This window comes from Chlorocebus sabaeus, chromosome 11 (genome assembly GCF_047675955.1).
Source record: "Chlorocebus sabaeus isolate Y175 chromosome 11, mChlSab1.0.hap1, whole genome shotgun sequence".
Taxonomy (NCBI): domain Eukaryota; kingdom Metazoa; phylum Chordata; class Mammalia; order Primates; family Cercopithecidae; genus Chlorocebus; species Chlorocebus sabaeus.
Genome location: NC_132914.1, coordinates 32906968 through 32934270, shown reverse-complemented (window position 1 = coordinate 32934270; position 27303 = coordinate 32906968). Strand labels below are relative to the sequence as shown.

Sequence of the window (27303 nt, the reverse complement as noted above, 5' to 3'; positions counted from 1 at the left end):
ATGAAGTGCTAATATATTACAGCATGGACGAACCTTGAAAATGTTACGCTAAGTGAAAGAAGCCAGTCACAAAAGGCCACACGTTGTATGATTCCATTTATTTTTATTTTATGTATTTATTGAGACAGGGTCATGCTCTTTCTAGGCTAGAGCGCAGTGGCATGGTCATGGCTCACTGCAGCCTTGACCTCCCAGGCTCAAGCAATCCTCCCACCTTAGCCTCCCCAGTGGCTGGGACTATAGGCACACACCACCATGCCCAGCTAATTTGTTTTGGTATTTTTGGTAGAGACGGGGTTTTGCCATGTGGCCCAGGCTGGTCTCGAACCCCTGGCCTCAAGCTATCCTCCTGCCTTGGCCTCCCAAAGTGCTGGGATTACAGGTATGAGCCACTGCGCCCAGCTAGTTTGTAAAGGTAATCTCTAACTATAAAATCTGTAATAGTTTAACCACTTAAGTTGTCAACTTTGTACTAGGAAATAATTATACTTGTCATTTTAAATTTCAAAACCCAAGAACTGACCAATCTTGTTTTAATCAATATCATCCTATAAATATTCTGTGAGTCTTTAAGCAGAGATAATATTTGACTTGTTCAACTCTCTCTGTGTAGCAACTCCACTTACTAGATTTTTGACCTTGAACTAATGACATAACACAGTCGTGCCTCAGTTTCCTTATCTATAATAATACCCTCTACCCCATACAGTTGTTATAAGCAGCAACCAATTAAGCAAATATATAAAAATTGCTTTGAACTCTTATGGGACATATAACAAATTACCATCACCACTTAACATCAATCATTATAGAAAAAATTAAAATTGCCTTTAACAGACTGGGTCAAAACATAATAGGAATCTATTTCTTCCACATCCATGAAGATGCGACAAAATATATTAATTTTAGTTTTACAGAAACATTACTGTCTTCTCATACTACATGTGAAATTACATATCCAATGTAATACTGAAAAAAAAAAAAATTCCAGAGTTTTCCCCTGCTTAGTTTGACTCTATGCAGATATAAAGTTAGAGGCTACTTATCAAAGACAGAAATTTCAGCACAAGCATACAGGACTCCTTTAAATGGATTCAGTAATTTAGTTAGTATTTCCAGACAGTATCTACTTATTTTCATTCTAATGAAACTAATTAAGGTATTTGACTGTCACTGGAAAATGTCAATTACAACCTATTTGAAATAATGAGGTCTTGAGGGCACCAAAACACCAAAATAATTTATCCAATAATATGCTGAAAAACTTCTCTCATGAATAAAGGATGACACTCATTGAGCTACTCACTATCAAAGACTGTTGTCAAGTTTATAGAGACTCTGAGGTTAATCAAAATGTTTTCTTACTGTATTTTTTGTGTATATGTTTCTGTGTTATGTGAAACTTAGCATGATTAGCTAAGCTTAAAATATTCCTGTATTTTATTCCATAACCTAGGAAGGCATACCGTTCAGTAAAATATTCACACTAATTTGTTCTGGGAAAAAGCTCTCCCTAATTTAGATAGAGGTTTACCATCACTTGCCTTTCCCATACATTTTATAATTTATGTATTGACTGTTTATACAAAGTGATACTGGGGACCTTCTTGGCATCTTGGAACCTGATGGCAGTTTCCAGGACAATAATAATTTACAAAATGTTATGACTTATACACAGTTTCATATTTACCATCCCATCTGGTCTTTACAATTCTACAGAAGAGGCCAGGGCTTCAAAGCAGAAGTCTGCAGGTTGCATGTAAACAACTCCAGGAGGCGCTATTTAAATTGTAGTAGCTATAAATTGTCATACTTGTTATTACCATTTCCCAGCAGATGGCAGTATGATGGCTTGAAGAAGGAGACCTGATTTTTTTTTTTTTCCCCCATAGTTTTCTCCAACAAAGGCATGGCAGAGACTAGTGGTGGGGCTAATTTATTACCTTCCCCTTTTGAATGAGCCTCAGAGAAGCAAAACAACTCACTCAACATTCCTGATAATTAAGGCAGAGGTGAGGACTAAGCTCTGTTTTTTTTTTAGATTGCCCAAATTCCTATTTAAGAGGTCTGAGAAGTCATGCCCTACAAACCATAAGTTCTCATGGGATGGGTTTTATTTAACCCTGTATATCAAGATTTACTTTCCAATCTGACACTGGCAAAGGAAGAAAACCAAAATACATTTCCTTGCCATACCTTGAAATTGCCCTGAAAAGTCTCTTGTGGGAAAAATCCACATTCTGTAGAGAATCCCCTTCCCCCTTTGTTTTCCTTCCTTCCTTTCCGGATCCAGGAGATAATCAGCTAAGAGCCAGGCACCCTTCTCAGTGCAATAAGAAACATTTTGCAAACTGCTGTCTCTGAAGTCTGCTGAGAGCTTCCTCTGCACAATAAAACTTGGTCTCCACAATCCTTTACCTTAACCTGAACATTTTCTTTCCATTGATCCCAGGCCTTCATATAAACTCAACCAATTGTCAACCAGAAAATGTTGAAATTTACCTCTAGCCTAGAAGTCCCCGCTTTGAGCTGTCCCACCTTTCTGAACCAAACCAATGTATTTCTTTCTTTTTTCTCTCTCTCTTTTTTTTTTTTTTTTGAGACAGTCTTGATCTGTCGCAGGTTGGAGTGCAGTGGCATGATCTCAGCTCATTGCAACCTCTGCCTCCTGGGTTAAAGCGATTCTCCTGCCTCAGCCTCCCAAGTAGCTGGGACTACAGGCACGCACCACCATGCCCAGCTTTTTTTTTTTTTTTTTTTTTTAGTAGAGACAGGGTTTCACCATGTTGGCCAGGATGGTCTCAATCTCTTGACTTCATGATGCACCCACCTCGGCCTCCCAAATTGTTGGGATTACAGGCATGAGCCACTGCACCAGGCCCAATGTATTTCTTAAATATATTTAATTGATGTCTCATGCCTCCCTAAAATATATAAAACCAAGCTATACCCCGACCACCTTGGGCACATGTTCTCAGGACCTCCTGAGGGCTGTGTCATGGGCCATGGTCACTCATATTTGGCTCAGAATAAGTCTGTTAAACTATTTTACAGAGTTTGACTTTCTTCATTGACAGAGGCATTGTTTTTTCCCCAGAACCAGTTTAAATAAATATCTGTGGATGGGAAAACATAATTCATGTGCATAAATTGAGCCTTATAGGAGAAGAAAAGGCCGAAAGGGTATGGAACTAGGTATGCTGTTTTCAAAGGAGTTCTTTTTAAAAAAAGTATTTATTTTAACTGACAAAAATTGTACATATTTATTGTGTACAACATGATGTTTTGAAATATGTAGGCAAAGTGGAAATTGAGCTAATTGTGACATGCATGACCTGACATACTTATCATGTTTGTGGTGATGTAACTGAGCCTATATTATCAAAATCATTAAACGTTTGTTTTACTTATTTTCCTTTCTCTTTGTCCTTTTCTTCCTCCGTGCATGACTGCTTGCACGTAGTCATTTGGTAGACGGTAGTCACTCATAATTGACTAACTTTGCATCCTAACCCTGGCTGCCAGTAAGATTAATGAACTTGTTTTCCTTTCAAAGAACAATGATCCTTAGGTCATGCAGACCTCCTGGATGGCATCCAGAAGTTTGACTGAGCTGAGGGACGCAAACAACTTTGATCATTGGGGGATTTCATCTCCTGCAAAGCTGCCTTACTCACAAAAACCCCCAGTTACGTTCAAAAGCAGGTAGGATTTGACAGATTGTCTCTCCCACAATGTCATTTTTGGCCAAAATGAATACACCGTTCTCTACTGCTAAGCACTGATGTGTCAGTATTTGGCTTACTGCCCATCCAGCACGCCGACCTACATTTGGGGGTTCTACAACACTGAGAACACTTAAAATCTACTCTTTAATTTTCAATACAATACACTATTATTAAGTAGAGTCACCATGTTGTACTATAGATCTCTTCAACTTACTCCATCAAAAGGGGACTTGATCAAAAGGAAGAAGACCTGAAATGCTGCATATCACCGGGATCAGTGTTATAGCCTTGCCTGTGCCCCTCTACACTGTCACGAGCTGTTAGCTAAGCGCAGTTATTGGATTTAGAGGCACAAGGCCTTCTCTCCCGTGCAAAGGCCTTCTCTCCCGTGCAGTGTTTTGGATCCAGGCCAGGAGAAATCCTAAGAGATAAGGGAACTATGAACATACAAACTGCTCAGGGATAGCATTAGGAGATACACCTAACGTAAATCACAAGCTAATGGGTGCAGCACACCAACATGGCGCATGTATACATACGTAACAAACCTGCACGTTGTGCACATGTACCCTACAACTTAAAGTATAATAAAAAAAGAGAAAATACAAACTGTCACGTCCCAAGTATGTCAACACTGTAAGCTGAGGTGTGCAAAACTGACAGCTGCCCAACAGGACAGTGCTATTCCTACAACACCCGCAACTCCAAAATCCAAAAAGCTCAAAATCAAGTTTGATCAAACTCACTTGGTTATGATAAAACTCACTTGGCAATATTCAGACAGTCCTAAACTCCCAGGGCAGCCAAGCTGCACCTGACTGGTGTGAGGCCTTTAATGGTTCTCATCTTATTCTTAGTGTGAATACTCATGTTTCACTGCAGACATGTTAATATTACTTGGTCATCGGATGCTGCATCTGATCCCAGTGGAGATATCACAATCTATATGGTGTATACTGCATAGTGCCTTTCTATAATCTGAAACTTAAATTTAAAACACACCTGGCCCAAGCATTCCAGATAGCTATACTTAAAGTACATTTGACTGGTTCCTCTTCAGAATTTCCAGAACAATGGTACTGACACATACATAGTTCAGGTGTAGAGTACTCTCATTGATCAGAACTGCCATATTATTCTTAATCCTCATTAACATCAAAGCCAATTACAATGAATTCTAGGCAATGTATCCAGTAATGTTTTTGTAATGTGTTTATTTAAATGTGTTTATTTACATAAATTCAACCCAAAAAGATGTGTGGCTAAGGAAAAAATTGTATTACAAAGAAATAATTCATGAGAAGGTATACTTCTCATGAATTTACTCATTTGAATGAAATATATTCTTAGGAAAAGCTGATATGCTTTTTAAAAATGCTGATTACAAGAAGATAAATGGATATTCCACCTAAAAAAAAATTACAGTTAGTGGTGTTAGTATGAGATTGGAAGCTGCAAAGCCCTTCCTGTGTTGAACCTGATTTTCACAACTAAATCTGGAGCAAACTTGGGGATATAAGGACCTACCTGCGCCCCTCTACATCTTTGCAAACTGTCAACATCAGTTAAGGGTTGATGAAACATTTGAAGGGACACAGCTTTCTGGTAGACTGAGGAAGGGTTTATCCAGCAAAGTTTTTCTCACCCTAACATTTTGCTAAATGAATATCCTTTTTCAGACCTTCTTGCACCATGAGACTTAACTGTTATTTTTCTATATTCCTGCCAGTATCCACATCAGTCCCTTTTGGGATGATTATCCTTGAGCTAATAGCCCAAAAATAATAGTTAATAATAATTATCTAAATTATTATAAAGTGAGTGCCCAATAAATAAGGACCGAGGGAGTTGAAATAATGATAACAGTTCCTAATTACTGAGCATTTACTGTGCGCTAGTCCCTGTTCTCAGCACTCTGCATATAACTCATAAACCCTCACGCCACTCTAATGAGGAAGGTATTATGTATCCCATTCCATGGGAAAGGAAAGTGCTGTCCTTTAAGAATGACTGTCAACTAGTGACTGACTCTCAGAGCATTTGAAATACATGGGGAGTTTCTGGTCATCACTTCAACTGAGGAAATGTAACCAGCATCTCACGAGTTGGGATCAGAGACGCTAAACCTTCTCAAGGAAGAAAACATTCTCTGGCAGTGAGGAACTGTCCCAACCCAAACGAAAACGACAGTCTATTGAGAACTCAGGAGAGCCACTCTCCTGCTGAGAACTTACTTGTTTTCCACCACTCTTTTTATTGAACTTCTCCTCTTTTTAGACTTTTGTATTACCCAATTCAGATCACATTTAGAATTAAATCTGAGCACAGCTCTGAGCTTTCAGCCAACAGAAGACCTGGTTGAAAATTGTTGTGCTGTTTTATGCATAGAAGTCTCTTTTCCTAATATCTTCTGCACTGCCACCAAAATAAAAAGAAGAAACAAAAAATCTGAACCCACTAACTTTTTATCTCAAAGCCACCAACGTAAGAGTTAAAAAAAACTCCTATAACTTCTATTTAATGCTATTCAATCTGGGGGGCACAAATTCTTATGAATATATCTGTCATGTAAAACTTTTTCACAAGGAAGTATGTTTTCTGTTTCAATCTAGTTGTATTAATGTAAACTGAGCAAAAAGACATAGAAAATAAACGGGTTAAAACAAATCAACATCATTGGCTCTCTATTCTCTTACTTTGTTCTGTTAATTTCACTTTTTTCCAGTTATTTCTGTGGAGGCAGATGACTGCCAAAGGCTTACTTAACAGCCTCTAATTATCAGCCATACATGAAGAACCTTGGAGGGATAAGATTGAGATTGAAGATTAAGTCTCAAATTTAATCACTTAACAAGCTTGTTAGACCAGATTTCTAGTTCAGTAGATCTACATGGAGCTCAACAATTTGTATAAATAAGCCCCCAGGTGATGGTCATGCTGCTGTTCCTTAAACAACATTTCCATTACATGTGTCAGGAAGGCAAGACTTGAAACTAGAAAGCGATTTCACAAGGAAATAAGGTTAAAGGCTGGGATTCTTCACAAGACATTTGATTTGAAGATGCTAAAAATTTAAGGTTTAACTCATGTTGCAATAAGAATCCTTTGGTCTTAGATTATACCTGTTCTGTATTTTTAATCATATGGTATCCTGGATAATTTGTACATAGGAAGTCCTTTATGTCTTTTAAGGCTTCAAGTATTCCTGTGAAATGTAACCATAAATCTGGAAGCTATATACACAGTTGCTTGTGATGAAAAACTGCACGGTTTCCATCATTTTACTTGTATATAAAGTTTTTGAATTCTTTTGTTAATCAGAAATGCATTAAGGCTCTGTCTTTTCTTTTTTCTTTTTCTTTTCTTTTTTTTTTTTTAAGATGAAGTTTCACTCTTGTTGCCCAGGCTGGAGTGCAATGGCGATCTCGGCTCACTGCAACCTCTGCCTCCTGGGTTCAAGTGATTCTCCTGCCTCAGCCTCCTGAGTAGCTGGGATTATAGGCACCCGCCACCATGTCCAGCTAATTTTTTGTATTTTTAGTAGAGTTGGGCTTCACCATGTTGGCCAGGCTGGTCTTGAACTCCTGACTTCAGGTGATCTGCCAGCCTCAGCCTCCCAAAGTGCTGGGATTACAGGTGTGAGCCACTGCGCCTGGCCCAAGGAACCTTTTTTTTCTATCTTTTCTCAGACTTCACTGGGACTCAATTTGTGGCTCTCAGAAGTTCATTTCTTGAAGTGACGCAAATGAGAGATTGCATCTCTCTTTAACACCCCTTCTGTCATGTCTTTTTAAAATATTGCACTTTCAAAGTTTCTAATTGAAGAAGCAATATTAGAAAAGAAATCTGGGGCTGGGCATGGTGGCTCACGCCTGTAATCCCAGCACTTTGGGAGGCTGAGGCGGGCGGATCACGAGGTCAGGAGATCAAGACCATCCTGGCTAATATGGTGAAACCCTGTCTCTACTAAAAATACAAAAAATTAGCCGGGCATGGTGACAGGCACCTGCAGTCCCAGCTACTCAGGAGGCTGAGGCAGGAGAATCGCTTGAACCCAGGAGGTGGAGGTTGCAGTGAGCTGAAATTGCACCACTGTACTCCAGCCTGGGCAACAGAGCAAGACTCTGTCTTGAAAAGAACAGAACAGAAAATAAAATAAAAAAAGAAAAGAAAAGTGAAAAGAAAAGAAAAGAAATCTGGAAGTGAAATGCGAGAATCAGGAGTCCCACAACATGCTACATGCAATCTACAAGAAATTCACTCTTCTGGCCCCAAACAAAGTTCTTACCTGCATAAGCTGCTGCTTCAATTTCTGTATTTCTGAAATGTTCAGCTCACTGAATAAGTCAGAGACAGGGTTCAGAGACTCTCCTTTCCTTAAGGTGGGAGTCCGATAGTCTCCATTCAGTTTCACAAGAGGCCCATGGATATGACCGTTCATTTTGTCATCATTGTTTGGTTCACTCCCATCCTCGGCAAATTTGAGTCCATCTACTGAGATGCTGATATGGTTATCATTGAGGCTGATATACTGCGAGAGCTCCTTCCGCAGGTTGTTCTTTTGCTCTCTTTCATTTTTTAAAGTCTCAAGGGCTTCTTCTAGTTGGTGCTCAGCAATCTCTTTCAATCGGATGGCATCTTCCAGCTGGCTGTTCAGCAGTACCGTCTCCTCCTCAAATCGCTTAATCTCATGCTTTAAGCCTTCGTATTCAACCTGAATCAGACAGGATAAAGAAGATTCATAAAACTAAAATGTGGATCTTACAAAACTGCCATTAAACACTCTAGTGGACCTAATCGTTTAACATGAGTCTAAAAAATAAACAATAAAAAGCACACAGTATATCCTTAAAGTTATATAGGATAGTTTCTTTAGAAATTATATACTATATATAAAATACATAATTATGTATTACAGTGACATAACATAAATATGCTATATATAATTAGATATAATATAAATCTATATAACTATATAATTCAATTTTTAGCAGAGATGAAAAGTTATTGTCTTAGGATTTCTTTTATAGGATCCAGTGGTCAAAAGGGGGCACTGTTTGCCTAATAAATAGGGAATATTTTTTGTAACAATTTATGAGAATATTCGCAATCTAAGAAAAGATTGTATCATCACCATTACTTTGTTTTAGTTCCTTATTAATAATGAAGAAATTTTTATATCCAGAGATAAATTTGTTGAACGATCATAACAACATAATCTCAGTAAAATGTTTGAGAGTAAGATGAAAATGTAAAGATCATTGTTATGTGCTAAAAGGATAGACAGAATCTCAAAGAACAGTTACATAAACTATCCAGTAACAAAAAATACCAGTGTTGTTTTTGTTTGTTTGTTTGTTTTGAGACAGGGTTTTGCTCTATTGCCTAGACTGGGGTGCAATGATATGATCATGGCTCACTGCAGCCTCAACCTCCCGGGCTCAAGTGATCTTCGCATTTCAGCCCCTCAAGTAGCTAGGATCACAGGCATGTGCCACCACGCCTGGCTATTTTACTGTTTTTTATTTTTATTTTTTTGCAGAGATGGGTCTCACTGTATTGCCCAGGCTGCTCTTGAACTCCTGAGCTCAAGCAATCCTCCGGCCTTGGCCTCCCAAAGTGCTAGGATTATATGTGTGAGCCACTGCACCTGGCCGTGTATTGTTAGTGAGGTAATATTCTTTTGAATTGCAATCAAAATAAACCTGCTCAAACAACCCCTTCCTCATGAAGGCCCGCGGGTGACAGGGATGACTTCTCTCAGCCAACATGCCTCCTTGGGATCTTTTCCATGGCACTTATCACATGCCACCTTTTAAGAAACATTTTATCTCCACAAGTACACTGTAATCTTCTTAGAGAAAGGAAGTATTTTTTTGTCTACCTCATTGCTCCTCATAGTGCTTCAGTGTTCCCTCATGGTGTTTAAAACAGAAGTCTGCTGTTCAGTGTGTATTTGCTGAATAAAGAACAATGAGGAATGAAAAAATAAACTAGAAAATGTACAATAAAGTAATCATGATATTAGATGCTAATAGAAACTACGTGCTTAGTTTCATATTTATTTTAGCATATATATTAGTGTGAACTTGAATTTTAAAAAATATTTTAAAAACTGAAGAATAGGGAACATTGACCAGTATCATCATCATATATTTCTCTTTCTCCCCCCACGTCCCTTTACATAATCTCAATGCAATGGTTTGTCTTGCAAAGATTAGGGTAGAGATTTAGCTGGGATGTAAGCTTGCTGATGTAACAGACACCTAAACAAGAGTGACTTAGTCAAGATGGAAGTTTTTCTTTTTGTTGGGGGGGATGGAGTCTCGCTCTATTGCCCAGGCTGGAGTGCAGTGGCGCAATCTCGGCTCACTGCAAGCTGTGCCTCTGGGTTGACGCCATTCTCCTGCCCCAGTCTCCCGAGTAGCTGGGACTACAGGCGCCCGCCACCACTCCCAGCTAATTTTTTGTATTTTTAGTAGAGACAGGGTTTCACTGTGTTAGCCAGGATGGTTTTGATCTCCTGGCCTTGTGATCCACCCACCTCAGCCTCCCAAAGTGCTGGGATTACAGACGAGAACCACCATGCCTGGCCAGAAGTATTTCCCTTATGTAACAGTATGGAGGTAGACAGTCAAGGACTAGTAGGGAATCTCTGCTCCATAAGGTCATCCAGGAGCCAGGCTCTTTCTCTGTTGTTGTATGGGCTTCCAGTCTAGACCATATTATCTAAGGTGGCTTGCCATTTGATAATGTTCTAAGTGGTGGGACGAAATAAGGGGCACACTCTCTTCCTTTAAGGACATTAAAAGTTACCCACATCACTTGTTATATACCATTGGCTGGTACTAGTCTTATGCAATTTGGTTGCCAGGAGGAGTAAAGAATGTAGCCTTTACTCTGGGCAGCACTGGGCCCAGGTAAAAATTGAGAAATACACTGTTAGAAGGGAACAATGAAATCTGATGGTAAACCAGCACTCACTGGTCACTGGAACACTGTGGTGCTCTAATAGAATGCAACTCATAAAGACATACGTATAGCAGATGTTTCTAACAATGCTAGTTGTGTATGTGAATATGGATACTGTTATTTCAGTGAAAGAATGTGCTCACCACACTATGGTGTGTGAAATGAATTATGAGGGCTGGGCACAGTGGCTCAGGCCTGTAATCTCAGCACTTTGGGAGGCCAAGGCAGGTGAACTGCTTGAGCACAGGAGTTTGAGACCAACCTGGGCCACATAATGAAACCCCATCTCTACAAAAAATAAGAAAATTAGCCAGGTGTGGTGGTGTGCACCTAAAGTCCCAGCTATTCGGGAGGATGAGGTGGGAGGATCACTTGAGCCCAGGGAGGTCAAGGCTGCAGTGAGACCTGATGGTGTCACTGCACTCCAATCTGGGTGGCAGAGTGAGGCCCTGTCTTGAGAAAAAAAGAAAAAAAAAATACATTATGTACAAAACATGCCTCTAAGGCAAAAAAAAAAAAAAAAAAAAAAAGTCATTGGAATTTCAACATGTCCCTGATAGAATTACTCAAAAGAGACAATATTGGAGACCATTATTTATAATGTCCATTATTTAGAATGAAAACTAGGAAGTGCTAATTGTTCTACCATGAATATACATTTGAATAAATATAACAAAAAATTAACAAATCTATCAATGGCATATTACCAATAACTGCCTCCTAATCAAGTAGGAATTTCTGGGTTCATATCAACTACATTACTTAAGATGATGAGTACTTCATGGGAGAAAAATCGCACTTTGTGGGGGGCGGAGCAAGATGGCCGAATAGGAACAGCTCCAGTCTCCAACTCCCAGCGCGAGCGACACAGAAGACCGGTGATTTCTGCATTTTCAACTGAGGTACTGGGTTCATCTCACTGGGGAGTGCCAGACGATCGGTGCTGGTCAGCTGCTGCAGCCCGACCAGCGAGAGCTGAAGCAGGGCGAGGCATTGCCTCACCTGGAACGCGCAAGGGGGAAGGGAATCCCTTTTCCTAGCCAGGGGAACTGAGACACACAACACCTGGAAAATCGGGTAACTCCCACCCCAATACTGTGCTTTAAGCAAACAGGCACACCAGGAGATCATATCCCACACCTGGCCGGGAGGGTCCCACACCCACGGAGCCTCCCTCATTGCTAGCACAGCAGTCTGTGATCTACCGGCAAGGCAGCAGCGAGGCTGGGGGAGGGGCGCCCGCCATTGCTGAGGCTTAAGTAGGTAAACAAAGCTGCTGGGAAGCTTGAACTGGGTGGAGCTCACAGCAGCTCAAGGAAACCTGCCTGTCTCTGTAGACTCCACCTCTGGGGACAGGGCACAGTAAACAATAACAACAGAAAGCTCTGCAGACGCAAACGACTCTGTCTGACAGCTTTGAAGAGAGCAGTGGATCTCCCAACACGGAGGTTGAGATCTGAGAAGGGACAGACTCCCTGCTCAAGTGGGTCCCTGACCCCTGAGTAGCCTAACTGGGAGACATCCCCCACTAGGGGCAGTCTGATACCCCACACCTCACAGGGTGGAGTACACCCCTGAGAGGAAGCTTCCAAAGCAAGAATCAGATAGGTACACTCGCTGTTCAGAAATATTCTATCTTCTGCAGCCTCTGCTGCTGATACCCAGGCAAACAGGGCCTGGAGTGGACCTCAAGCAATCTCCAACAGACCTACAGCTGAGGGTCCTGACTGTTAGAAGGAAAACTATCAAACAGGAAGGACACCTACACCAAAACCCCATCAGTACATCACCATCATCAAAGACCAGAGGCAGATAAAACCACAAAGATGGGGAAAAAGCAGGGCAGAAAAGCTGGAAATTCAAAAAATAAGAGCGCATCTCCCCTGGCAAAGGAGCGCAGCTCATCGCCAGCAACGGATCAAAGCTGGACGGAGAATGACTTCGACGAGATGAGAGAAGAAGGCTTCAGTCCATCAAATTTCTCAGAGCTAAAGGAGGAATTACGTACCCAGCGCAAAGAAACTAAAAATCTTGAAAAAAAAGTGGAAGAATTGATGGCTAGAGTAATTAATGCAGAGAAGCTCATAAACGAAATGAAAGAGATGAAAACCATGACACGAGAAATACGTGACAAATGCACAAGCTTCAGTAACCGACTCGATCAACTGGAAGAAAGAATGTCAGCGATTGAGGATCAAATGAATGAAATGAAGCGAGAAGAGAAACCAAAAGAAAAAAGAAGAAAAAGAAATGAACAAAGCCTGCAAGAAGTATGGGATTATGTAAAAAGACCAAATCTACGTCTGATTGGGATGCCTGAAAGTGAGGGGGAAAATGGAACCAAGTTGGAAAACACTCTTCAGGATATCATCCAGGAGAACTTCCCCAACCTAGTAGGGCAGGCCAACATTCAGATCCAGGAAATACAGAGAACGCCACAAAGATACTCCTCGAGAAGAGCAACTCCAAGACACATAATTGCCAGATTCACCAAAGTTGAAATGAAGGAAAAAATCTTAAGGGCAGCCAGAGAGAAAGGTCGGGTTACCCACAAAGGGAAGCCCATCAGACTAACAGCAGATCTCTCGGCAGAAACTCTTCAAGCCAGAAGAGAGTGGGGGCCAATATTCAACATTCTTAAAGAAAAGAATTTTAAACCCAGAATTTTATATCCAGCCAAACTAAGTTTCATAAGTGAAGGAGAAATAAAATCCTTTACAGATAAGCAAATGCTTAGAGATTTTGTCACCACTAGGCCTGCCTTACAAGAGACCCTGAAGGAAGCACTAAACATGGAAAGGAACAACTGGTACCAGCCATTGCAAAAACATGCCAAAATGTAAAGACCATCAAGGCTAGGAAGAAACTGCATCAACTAACGAGCAAAATAACCAGTTAATATCATAATGGCAGGATCAAGTTCACACATAACAATCTTAACCTTAAATGTAAATGGACTAAATGCTCCAATTAAAAGACACAGACTGGCAAACTGGATAAAGAGTCAAGACCCATCAGTCTGCTGTATTCAGGAGACCCATCTCACACGCAGAGACATACATAGGCTCAAAATAAAGGGATGGAGGAAGATTTACCAAGCAAATGGAGAACAAAAAAAAGCGGGGGTTGCAATACTAGTCTCTGGTAAAACAGACTTTAAACCATCAAAGATCAAAAGAGACAAAGAAGGCCATTACATAATGGTAAAGGGATCAATTCAACAGGAAGAGCTAACTATCCTAAATATATATGCACCCAATACAGGAGCACCTAGATTCATAAAGCAAGTCCTTAGAGACTTACAAAGAGACTTAGACTCTCATACAATAATAATGGGAGACTTCAACACTCCACTGTCAACATTAGACAGATCAACGAGACAGAAAGTTAACAAGGATATCCAGGAATTGAACTCATCTCTGCAGCAAGCAGACCTAATACACATCTATAGAACTCTCCACCCCAAATCAACAGAATATACATTCTTCTCAGCACCACATCGTACTTACTCCAAAATTGACCACGTAATTGGAAGTAAAGCACTCCTCAGCAAAAGTACAAGAACAGAAATTATAACAAACTGTCTCTCAGACCACAGTGCAATCGAATTAGAACTCAGGACTAAGAAACTCAATCAAAACCGCTCAACTACATGGAAACTGAACAACCTGCTCCTGAATGACTACTGGGTACATAACGAAATGAAGGCAGAAATAAAGATGTTCTTTGAAACCAATGAGAACAAAGATACAACATACCAGAATCTCTGGGACACATTTAAAGCAGTGTGTAGAGGGAAATTTATAGCACTAAATGCCCACAAGAGAAAGCAGGAAAGATCTAAAATTGACACTCTAACATCGCAATTAAAAGAACTAGAGAAGCAAGAGCAAACACATTCGAAAGCTAGCAGAAGGCAAGAAATAACTAAGATCAGAGCAGAACTGAAGGAGATAGAGACACAAAAAACCCTCCAAAAAATCAATGAATCCAGGAGTTGGTTTTTTGAAAGGATCAACAAAATTGACAGACCACTAGCAAGACTAATAAAGAAGAAAAGAGAGAAGAATCAAATCGACGCAATTAAAAATGATAAAGGGGATATCACCACCGACCCCACAGAAATACAAACTACCATCAGAGAATACTATAAACACCTCTACGCAAATAAACTGGAAAATCTAGAAGAAATGGATAATTTCCTGGACACTTACACTCTTCCAAGACTAAGCCAGGAAGAAGTTGAATCCCTGAATAGACCAATAGCAGGCTCTGAAATTGAGGCAATAATTAATAGCCTACCAACCAAAAAAAGTCCAGGACCAGATGGATTCACAGCTGAATTCTACCAGAGGTACAAGGAGGAGTTGGTACCATTCCTTCTGAAACTATTCCAATCAATAGAAAAAGAGGGAATCCTCCCTAACTCATTTTATGAGGCCAACATCATCCTGATACCAAAGCCTGGCAGAGACACAACAAAAAAAGAGAATTTTAGACCAATATCCCTGATGAACATCGATGCAAAAATCCTCAATAAAATACTGGCAAACCGGATTCAGCAACACATCAAAAAGCTTATCCACCATGATCAAGTGGGCTTCATCCCTGGGATGCAAGGCTGGTTCAACATTCGCAAATCAATAAACATAATCCAGCATATAAACAGAACCAAAGACAAGAACCACATCATTATCTCAATAGATGCAGAAAAGGCTTTTGACAAAATTCAACAGCCCTTCATGCTAAAAACACTCAATAAATTCGGTATTGATGGAACGTACCTCAAAATAATAAGAGCTATTTATGACAAACCCACAGCCAATATCATACTGAATGGGCAAAAACTGGAAAAATTCCCTTTGAAAACTGGCACAAGACAGGGATGCCCTCTCTCACCACTCCTATTCAACATAGTGTTGGAAGTTCTGGCTAGGGCAATCAGGCAAGAGAAAGAAATCAAGGGGATTCAGTTAGGAAAAGAAGAAGTCAAATTGTCCCTCTTTGCAGATGACATGATTGTATATTTAGAAAACCCCATTGTCTCAGCCCAAAATCTCCTTAAGCTGATAAGCAACTTCAGCAAAGTCTCAGGATACAAAATTAATGTGCAAAAATCACAAGCATTCTTATACACCAGTAACAGACAAACAGAGAGCCAAATCAGGAATGAACTTCCATTCACAATTGCTTCAAAGAGAATAAAATACCTAGGAATCCAACTTACAAGGGATGTAAAGGACCTCTTCAAGGAGAACTACAAACCACTGCTCAGTGAAATAAAAGAGGACACAAACAAATGGAAGAACATACCATGCTCATGGATAGGAAGAATCAATATCGTGAAAATGGCCATACTGCCCAAGGTAATTTATAGATTCAATGCCATCCCCATCAAGCTACCAATGAGCTTCTTCACAGAATTGGAAAAAACTGCTTTAAAGTTCATATGGAACCAAAAAAGAGCCTGCATCTCCAAGACAATCCTAAGTCAAAAGAACAAAGCTGGAGACATCACGCTACCTGACTTCAAACTATACTACAAGGCTACAGTAACCAAAACAGCATGGTACTGGTACCAAAACAGAGATATAGACCAATGGAACAGAACAGAGTCCTCAGAAATAATACCACACATCTACAGCCATCTGATCTTTGACAAACCTGAGAGAAACAAGAAATGGGGAAAGGATTCCCTATTTAATAAATGGTGCTGGGAAAATTGGCTAGCCATAAGTAGAAAGCTGAAACTGGATCCTTTCCTTACTCCTTATACGAAAATTAATTCAAGATGGATTAGAGACTTAAATGTTAGACCTAATACCATAAAAATCCTAGAGGAAAACCTAGGTAGTACCATTCAGGACATAGGCATGGGCAAAGACTTCATGTCTAAAACACCAAAAGCAATGGCAGCAAAAGCCAAAATTGACAAATGGGATCTCATTAAACTAAAGAGCTTCTGCACAGCAAAAGAAACTACCATCAGAGTGAACAGGCAACCTACAGAATGGGAGAAAATTTTTGCAATCTACTCATCTGACAAAGGGCTAATATCCAGAACCTACAAAGAACTCCAACAAATTTACAAGAAAAAAACAAACAACCCCATCAAAAAGTGGGCAAAGGATATGAACAGACATTTCTCAAAAGAAGACATTCATACAGCCAACAGATACATGAAAAAATGCTCACCATCACTGGCCATCAGAGAAATGCAAATCAAAACCACAATGAGATACCATCTCACACCAGTTAGAATGGCGATCATTCAAAAGTCAGGAAACAACAGGTGCTGGAGAGGATGTGGAGAAATAGGAACACTTTTACACTGTTGGTGGGATTGTAAACTAGTTCAACCATTATGGAAAACAGTATGGCGATTCCTCAAGGATCTAGAACTAGATGTACCATATGACCCAGCCATCCCATTACTGGGTATATACCCAAAGGATTATAAATTATGCTGCTATAAAGACACATGCACACGTATGTTTATTGCAGCACTATTCACAATAGCAAAGACTTGGAATCAACCCAAATGTCCATCAGTGACAGATTGGATTAAGAAAATGTGGCACATATACACCATGGAATACTAGGCAGCCATAAAAAAGGATGAGTTTGTGTCCTTTGTAGGGACATGGATGCAGCTGGAAACCATCATTCTTAGCAAACTATCACAAGAACAGAAAACCAAACACCGCATGTTCTCACTCATAGGTGGGAACTGAACAATGAGATCAATTGGACTCGGGAAGGGGAACATCACACACCGGGGCCTATCATGGGGAGGGGGGAGGGGGGAGGGATTGCATTGGGAGTTATACCTGATGTAAATGACAAGTTGATGGGTGCAGCACACCAACATGGCACAAGTATACATATGTAACAAACCTGCACGTTGTGCACATGTACCCTACAACTTAAAGTATAATAATAATAAATAAATTAAAAAAAAAAAAAAAGAAAAATCGCACTTTGGAAAAAATGATAACTGGGCACTATAAACGCATGTTACAAACATGATGGCAGGGAAATGAAATAACTTTTCAAAAGTCCAAGAACTTATTACTTGGCCTGAGACACATAATAACTTGACAGCCCCTGGCTATCAGCGACCTGCTCTAAGGCATGTGTCCCTGTGTTTGCATTCTGTACTCTAGTGGGCTCCCCGGGCAGGTGTGTGCTCCCGTGTCGCTTCCACCAATTCAGATATCAGATGCTTTAGAGAGAGATCACAGGTGGTGCCCATAGACCATCGAGCCTATGGATGTGCTTTATTTGGCTTGTAACACGTTATAAAACTTTTGGAATTGATTGCCAATATTTAGAAAACTGATGATTTCACAAACATTTGAAAACTTCTAACGTCTTTTTAAAAAAATTCAAAAGTTTGGGCTGGGCGTGGTGGCTCACGCCTGTAATCCCAGCACTTTGGGAGGCGAGGCCGGCGGATCACGAGGTCAGGAGATCGAGACCATCCTGGCTAACATGATGAAACCCTGTCTCTACTAAAAATACAAAAAAATTAGTGGGGCATAGTGGCGGGCACCTGTAGTCCCAGCTACTCGGGAGGCTGAGGCAGGAGAATGGCGTGAACCCAGGAGGCGGAGCTTGCAGTGAGCCGAGACTACGCCACTGCACTCCAACCTGGGCGACTGAGCGAGACTCTGTCTCAAAAAAAATAAATAAATAAAAATAAAAAAATAAAAAATTCAGGCAACACCGGGCCTACCTTCACAGAAGACAAAAATCACCTGTAAGTGAGCACTGGCTGTTCCTTTTGCATCCACTTTTTCTTTTGTTTGTTTGTTTGTGACATGGTCTTGCACTGTTGCCCAGGCTAGAGTATAGTAGCTTGATCACAACTCACTACAGCCTTGATCTCCCAGGCTCAATCAATCCTCCCACCTCAGCCTCTTGGGTAGCTGGGATTACAGGTGCATACCTCCATGCTTGGCTTTTTTCCTTTCTTTTCTTTTCTTTTTCTTTTTTTTTTTTCTGTAGAGACAAAGTTTTACCATGTTGCCCAGGCTGGTCTCAAACTCCTGGACTGAAGCAATCCTTCCACCTCAGCCTCCCAAAGTGCTGGGATTATAGGCGTGAACCACTGCATTTGGCCTCTACTTTTTCTTTACATCTTATACTTAATGGTATTTATGAGCTGCTTGTGATCATTTGAGTTTGCTGCTCCTGCCCTGTGACTGGCTCTCTTCAACCTTTTCCACCTAGCAAACAACCTTTCCCACACTACAGGATCCAGCCACCTTTCCTTTACACTTGCTGACTGACTGCGTTTCAACTAGGTTGTTACCTCAAGCAAAAACGTGCATTGTTCACTTTCTCTCTGGCAGTGAAATGAACGGTTCATTCTCTGATTATAGGAATCTTAATTGTTAGCAAGGAAGCAGGGGGAAACTGAGGATGAAGTGTAGAGGAAGAGAGGCATCCATAAAAGCACGCTCAATATGATTAACCGTTTTGCAGGTGACTTGGGATTAAGGAGTATGGAAATCAGAAGGGCCTTTATCCCCTTATGAAAGGAGAAGCAAGGATTGCCCTCAGTGTGGTTATAAGAAAGGCAACTTGGAAATTCTTCGGACAAATGTGTTTTCTTGTGTCATGGTTTCTTCCAGGCCTGCTTAAATACTGTAAAGTCGGGCCGGGTGCAGTGGTTCGCGGCTGTAATCCCAGCACTTTGGGAGGCTGGGGCGGGTGGATCATAAGGTCAGGAGTTAGAGACTACCCTGGCTAACACGGTGAAACCCCGTCTCTACTAAAAATACAAACGAAACAAAACAAAAAAATTAGCTGGGCGTGGTGGCAGGCGCCTGTAGTCCCAGCTACTTGGGAGGCTGAGGCAGGAGAATGGCGTGAACCCGGAAGGCGGAGCTTGCAGTGAGCCAGGATTGTGCCACTGCACTCCAGCCTGGGCAACAGAGCTAGACTCTGTCTAAAAAAAAAATATATATATATATATACACACACACACACACACACACACACATATATATATACACACACATATACATGTAAAGTCATCCTCCTCCCAACCTTTCCTTTTTTTTCCCTGGACAACATAGGACACCTCTTTCCAACCTTTCCTAGTATTTCAACCAACCCTCGGACTGCCCCAGATTATGTGATAAGCTTATATTTGCAGACATTAGTTTGCACTGTAGACCTGTTATGCTGCAGTCTTTGTTAAACTGATGGCCTAGACCAGAGGTTGTCCAACAATAGTATGTACTCTGGAGCAAATCCAGCCCACCACCTATTTTTGTGTAGAAAGTTCTATTGGGACACACTCCCATTTATTTGTTTACATATTGTCTACGGCTGCTTTTACCAGAGCAGAGCCGGGTAGTTGCAAGAGAGATCATATGGCCAGCAAAACCATACTTACTATCTGGCCCTTTACAGAAAAAGTTAGCTAACTCCGGGCTTGACTTGAAGACATTAATTTCGTTTGCATGGCAGAGTTTAAAATTCAGTAGTATTTATTCAACTGATGGCCTAGATTTCCCGTAAAACCTGATCTCTTGCTATGTCACCCAGGCAGGAGTCCAGTGGCATAATCATGGCTCGTTGCAGCCTCAACCTCCTGCAATCAAGTCATCCTCTTGCCTCATTTTTAAAATTTTTTTGTGGACACAAGGTCTCACTATGTTGCCCCGGCTGGTCTCAAACTCCTCAAGTGATCCTCGTGACTTGGCCTCCTAAAGTGTTGGGATTACAAGTGTGAGCCACTGCGCCCGGCCCTGATCTCTTTCTGTCTGGGCAGCTTCACTCACACCACTCACTCAAATGTGGTACAAGCTCCTACTATTCACCCAGCTGTTTCATGTTTCTCCGCCTGGGAAAAGGCTGTCACCTGGAAAACTCTTACTTCTCTTTTAAGACCTAAGTTAAGAATCTCATCCTAACTGTGAAGTCTTTGGTGCCCACTGAGGCAAACTCATCACTCCTTTCTGTGCCATTGTTGCAAGGCTGCACCATATGATTAGAGCCCCAGAGGAAGCAAGAAACAGAACAAGAAGGGACTTAAAACTGGTGTTTGATATTTTAAAGACTACATCAAAGCAGTCATCATAGAAAAAATAAGTGCTTTATTAGCATTCTTTATAGCAACTTCATAGTTTAATAACTTTATTTTTAACTACATGAGGGTCAAGGTTAGATATCACAATCCTTTCAGAGCTTAGGAACTCTAAAGATCTTAATCTATCCCTATATCGCGAAACCTAACATATGGCTTTAATATTCATTTACACAAATTGCTAGAAGTCCCTATTGGGACTACAAGCTCTTTGAGCCAGTGACTATATCTTTTATCTCTAAAAAGTAAATGATCTCATAGAGAGATATCCCTGAAACACTGGTTAAATGAAATAAAACTGAATTGAATACATTTCCTAGGTTTTTTATGATATTACCTTATGATATTCTTTTTTTTTTTTTTTTTTTTTTTGACACGGAGTTTCACTCTTGTTGGCCAGGCTGGAGTGCAATGGCATGATCTTGGCTCACCACAACCTCCACCTCCCAAGTTCAAGCGATTCTCCTGCCTCAGCCTCCCTGGGAGCTGGGATTACAGGCATGCGCCACTACGCCTGGCTAATTTTGTATTTTTAGTAGAAACGGGGTTTCTCCATGTTGGTCAGGCTGGTCTTGAACTCCCGACCTCAGGTGATCCATGCGCCTCGGCCTCCCAAAGTGCTGGGATTACAGGCATGAGCCACTGCACTCGGCCTTTTTTTTTGGCGATGGATCGGCGTCTCACTCTGTCACCCAGGCTGGAGTACAGTGGCGTGATCTCAGCTCACTGCAACCTCTGCCTCCCAGGTTCAAGTGGTTCTCCTGCCTCAGTCTCCTGAGTAGCTGGGACTACAGGCACCCGCCCCTATGCCCGGCTACTTTTTTTGGGTATTTTTAGTAGAAACGAGGTTTCACTATGTTGGCCAGACTGATCTCGAACTCCTGACCTCATGATCCGCCCACCTCGGCCTCCCAAAGTGCTGGGATTATAGACATGAGCCATTGCGCCCAGGGCGATATTCTTCTATATTATTACCTGACATTGGAGGAAATGTTTCATAATAGAAGTGTGAATGAATTGTTGCTTTTCTTTTTCTTTCTTTTTCTTTTTTTTTTTTTTTTTTTGAGACAGGGACTCACTCTATTGCTCAGGCTGGAGTACAGAGGTGTGATCACAGCTCACTGCAGCCTCAACCTCCCAGGCTCAGGCAATCCTTCCATCTCAGACTCCCAAGTAGCTGGGACCACAGGTGTGCATCATCACACTTGGTTAATTTTTTTTTTTTTTTTTGGTAGAGATGAGGTCTCCCTATGTTGCCCAGGCTGGTTGCGAACTTTTGGACTCAAGTGATCCTCCTCAGCCTCCCAAAGTGCTGGGATTACAGGCTTGAGCCACAGTGCCTGGCCAGTTTTTTTATTCTTTCAACAAGTATTTATTTAATATCTACTATGGATCAGGCTCTATCGTAGGTGCTGTATGTTAATGGAAGGAAATGGAATGTAAACAAATGAATAAATAGACTATAGAAAGAGGTGTTACTTAAACAATAATTACACTGTACTTAGAAAATAATCAATAAATAGCTAAAAGAAAAATAATACTTCAGAAGGGAAAATTCTTTGAACTAAGCATTTTAAAATGGTAATAACTTTGCTGTTTAGAGAAACATCAAACCAGACTGAAGGACTATACAACGCATGGGGAACCTCAGTACAAAGTAACACAACCCAATTTTGTGACTGAATGCTACTCATTATCACCTCTTTAAAAAACTCTGTGGCATTTGTACATAAAACATTGTACTTAATACTTCATTAATTAGGGCCAGGCATGGTGGCTCATGCCTGTAATCCCAGCACTTTGGGAGGCCGAGGTGGACGGATCACTTGAGACCAGCCTGGCCAACATGGCAAAACCCTGTCTCAACTAAAAATACAAAAATTAACTGGGCCTGGTGGCACACGCCTGTAATCCCAGCTACTCAGGAGGCCGAGTCACAAGACCAGGAGGCGGAGGTTGCAGTGAGCCGAGATGAAGCCACTGCACTCCAGCCTGGGTGACAGAGCAAGACCCTGTCTCAAAAAAACCCATAAAACCAAAAACCTTTATTGATTAGAAAGAGTTTATGATAGATGCTAGCATCTATAAATAAAGATCAATTACTACGGGAAACAAACACAGCATTTTCTTAGCTGGGAGAGACTTGTGGTATTTCAGTTCCTCCAATTTCAGGGAATAAACCAGAATGGCGCTCTGTGTAGAAAATGATTTTGAATGAATTAATTAGACACTTAATTGGGAAAATTAGCATATGGCATGTTGGAAATAAAAAATCTGTAAGTTCCCCCTCCTTTTTAAAAAACTTCTGAGTTAACCATTGGATCCCATGTTTCAATTACTGGAAGGAGGGCATGGGGAAACTCACAACAGGAATGACAGTACAAATTCTCCCAGAAATGGCATCTGGGTTAATGAATAGTCAAGGGATACCTTGGCAGTCTTTCAAGAATATCTAATACTGGCCTTCATTAACCTCCTGAGTCCATCAGTCTACAGATGCGGTCATGGAAGGCTCTCCAAGGAGGCTGCTGGTGGTGCTCTCACCATGCTCTAGAGAGCAGGGAGGAGTGTAGGAATCGGGAAGGAAGGGCCACTTCAAATAGTTGCACTTCAAGTAAATTTGTTTCAAATCCTCTATGTGCTTCATCAATAACCAAAAAAAGGACCACAAAAAATACCCTTCTTAGGCCAGGCATGGTGGCTCACACCTGTAATCTCAGCACTCTGGGAGGCTGAGGTGGGCCGATCACGAGGTCAGGAGATCGAGACCACCCTTGCTAACACGGTGAAACCCCGTCTCTACTGAAAATACAAAAATCAGCCAGGTGTGGTGGCACATGCATGTAGTCCCAGCTACTCAGGAGGCTGAGGCAGGAGAATCGGTTGATCCCGGGAGGCAGAGGTTGCAGTGAGCCAAGATAACGCCACTGCACTCCCGCCTGGTGAAAGAGCAAGACTCCGTCTCAAAAACAAACAAACAAACAAAACCCTTCTTATTTTAAAAAGTATTCGAGAAGCATCTTTACAAATGTATTTTTCTAAGTCTACATTTCTCCACTGTGCGCTCACTTTTCCCAGCCAAATCAAGACCTGGGGAGCCTCTGGAATGGCCCCCGTCCGCACACATATGAGGATTCAGAGCTTACGGAAGGAATGAGGCAGAAACACATGGGGATACTCCAGTAGCCCTTTTTTGATGGACTGAAACTGTCCCCCTACATGCCTTCCTCCCAGCACTCCAAATCTGGGGGAAGTGGCAATGATCAGAAATCAAATTTTGGCCAAGCGCTGTGGCTCGTGCTTGTAATCCCAGCACTTCGGGAGGCTGAGGTGGGCGGACTGCTTAAGCTCAGGAGTTCAGACCAGCTTGGCCAACATGGTACAACCCTGTCTTTACTGAAACTACAAAAATTAGCTGGGTGTGGTGGCTCATGCCAGTAATCCCAGCTACTCGGGAGGCTGAGGCAGGAGAATTGCTTGAACCAGGAGGTGGAGGTTGCAGCGAGCTGAGATCGCGCCACTGCATTCCAGCCTGGGCAACAGAGCAAGACTCTGTCGCAAAAAAAAAAAAAAAAAAAAAAAAAGGAAATCAAATTTTAATTGTGCCACTACATGGATTTTTCTCTTCTAGATTTTTTTTTCTTTTCCCTTTTAATGCTTATGTCTATCAAAACATTATATCTATCTATCAATTGATCAATCAATCTATGTATCATGTAGATACCAACTCAGGAAGGGAGTGAGGTAAAAGCATACATCTGGGCTGGCTTCTAAGTTTACACAAGACAAGAATCATGCCCTACAGATTGTGTCTGTCCAGCCTAGCACAGCACCTGGCACATAGGCTGTTGATCTGAACTGAGAGGTGGCAACAGCGTTTAGACCAGAATAGAGGTGTCGCTGAGGAAGCACCTTGAAAAGAACTCGAACATCCAATTCACCTTTGCTTAACTACTTGATTCAACTGTATTCATAAATAAATTATTCTAAAATTACAGATTCAATCATTATTAATAGCTCTGAAAATCCACAATGCAAACCAATTAGGAAAATTAAGCTATCAAAGCCCCATTACAGCAAAAAAATTATTTAAATGTACGAATGTAACTTTGTAGTCAGGTTACAGCTACAGGCATTTTCTTTTTCTTTTTCTTTTTTTTTTGAGATGGAGTCTCACTCTGTCATCCAGGCTGGAGTGCAGTGGTGTAATCTCGGTTCACTGCAACCTCTGCCTCCCGGGTTCAAGCAATTCTCCTGCCTTAGTCTCCTGAGTAGCTGAGATTACAGGTGCCCACCAACATGCCTGGCAAATTTTTGTATTTTTAGTAGAGACAGGGTTTCATCATATTGGCCAGACTGGTCTCAAACTCCTGACCTCAGGTGATCCACCCACCTCGGCCTCCCAAAGTGCTGGGATTACTGGTGTGAACCACCACACCCGGCCTCTTTTTCTTATCATTTTGCTCTTCTTGATTTATACTTCATAATCCATTTCCCTCTATTATTTGAAAGCAATTTACAGAAAAAATTTTTAGGGCGTGAGAGACCAGTGATCGTAGAAAGACCTTAAGCTCGTAGACAAGCGTACAGACCTGGGCTTATTTTTTTTTTTTTTAAGACAGAGTCTCACTCTGTCACTAAGGCTGGAGGGCAGTGGCACAATCTGGGCTCACTGCTACCTCCACCTCTCGGGTTCAAGCGATTCTCCTGCCTCAGCCTCCCAAGTAGCTGGGATTACAGGCATATACCACCACGCCCGGCTAAGACTCAGGCTTTTAATGAGAAGTTGTTAGGTTAAATTTGTTACAATACATTTGGCTTATGAAATAAATGAATGCAGAACTAAAATAAAAACTAAAATTCTTTTTCTTATTCAATAAAACTTTAGTGTACGCTATACTACTTACAGGTGTATTTTTTCCTTCTATATTTTAGCTGAAATAGGAGAGTTGGGACATTTCAGTACATAAATGTTATAGAGAGAAGATTAAAGAGTAAACAATAAATTTTGACAAGTTCCTTCCTGAGAAATGAAGAGGAGATTTAACCCTAGTGGTCAGAAGATATAGATTCATCTTCAGTATAACTCAAAAAATTTCTTAAACCTTACCTGGTTCTGCTTCAATGTGGACACTAGTTTCTGCAACGTGATATTTTCTTCTTCCAATTCAGTATAGTCCTGAAGGAGCCGTGCCTCTCGGAACTTATATTCTCGGATTTCATCCTTCATCCGTATTCTCTGTAGCTCCACCATCTCATTGTTCTGAAACAACAGAGTAAACAGTCAATACATAACTCTCTTATTGCAGATTTACAAGGTGTAAAGTCCTGGTCGTTAAAAATAATAATAAAAACACCTCATGGGGTGTAAATTATTACTGCCTTTTTTTTGAATGGCAATTTAGTGATATCTGCCAAAAACTTAAAAGCACATATATATTACCCAGCAATTCAACATCTAAAAATCATTCTTAAATGTTTTCATAGAAGTAAATAAAAAGATAAATAAATCCATGTATACTTACACAAAAAATTGGAAACAGTATAAATGTTTGCTATTTGGGGAACACATTATCATGCATCCGTTGAATGGAACATTATAACATTATTTTTAAGAAATGAGAAAGTCTGAGTGCAGTGGCTCACACCTGTAATCCCAGCACTTTGGGAGGCAGAGGCAGGTGGATCACCTGAGGTCAGGAGTTCGAGACCAACCTGGCCAACATGGTGAAACCCTGTCTCTACTGAAAATACAAAAAAAAAAAAAAAAAAAAAAAATTAGCTAGGTGTGGTGGTGGGCACCTATAATCCTAGCTACTCAAGAGGCTGAGACAGGAGAACTGCTTGAACCCAGGATGCAGAGGTTGCAGTGAGCCGAGATCAGGCCACTTCACTCCAGCCTGGGCAACAGAGCAAGACTCCATCTCAAAAATAGAAAAAAAGAATGAAGAGAAACTTTATTGTACTAAAATGGAAATGTAGTCACAATATATTATTAAACGTAAAAAGCAAGTTATAGATTAGTATGCATATTAGGATCCCAGGTATGTTAGAAATACAGGGAACATACACATACACAGATACATGCACACTTCCATGTCAGAAAAAATATTTGTAAGAATATCCAGAAAACTGTCAATAGTGGTGATTTACAAAGGATTAGACTGGGAAAGCCACAGGGATAAGGAGAGGAGCCTGTTAGTTTGATTTTATGTCCTTCTGGATAATTTCAATTATTATTATTATTTTTAACAACAAGCTTGTATTACCAGGTCTTATGTGTAAAGTTACAGGATAGAAATCAATCAATTAAAAAAAAATTTAACTTTTTCCATAAACTTATGTGGCAAGTATAAGCTATGTTTTAGTTCAAACTGTATAATGACCACATAGTAGATATAAACATTTATACATGTAACATATTCATAGTCATGGAAAGATGGGATATAAAAGTTTTCTTTTAATTAAGGATTAATTAGATTTGTTTCCAATTCAAACAAA

The 27303-nt window shown here is 40.8% G+C and overlaps 1 protein-coding gene across 11 annotated transcripts in view; it reads right to left on the bottom strand.

Annotated features, from left to right (window-relative positions):
• The window catches only part of BICD1 (BICD cargo adaptor 1), a 276025-nt gene that overhangs the window by 68979 nt on the left and 179743 nt on the right, over positions 1 to 27303 (bottom strand). For all 11 annotated transcript variants that reach the window (XR_005237827.2, XR_005237828.2, XM_073020612.1 and 8 more), the window contains exons 3-4: positions 25913 to 26065; positions 8017 to 8442 (exon numbers count right to left, since the gene is read on the bottom strand). Coding sequence is in view for 9 of the 11 variants with exons in the window: in XM_073020612.1 (XP_072876713.1) it covers positions 8017 to 8442; positions 25913 to 26065 (579 nt within the window). In the remaining 2 variants the exon portion in view is untranslated. The remainder of the gene's footprint in view (positions 1 to 8016; positions 8443 to 25912; positions 26066 to 27303) is intronic.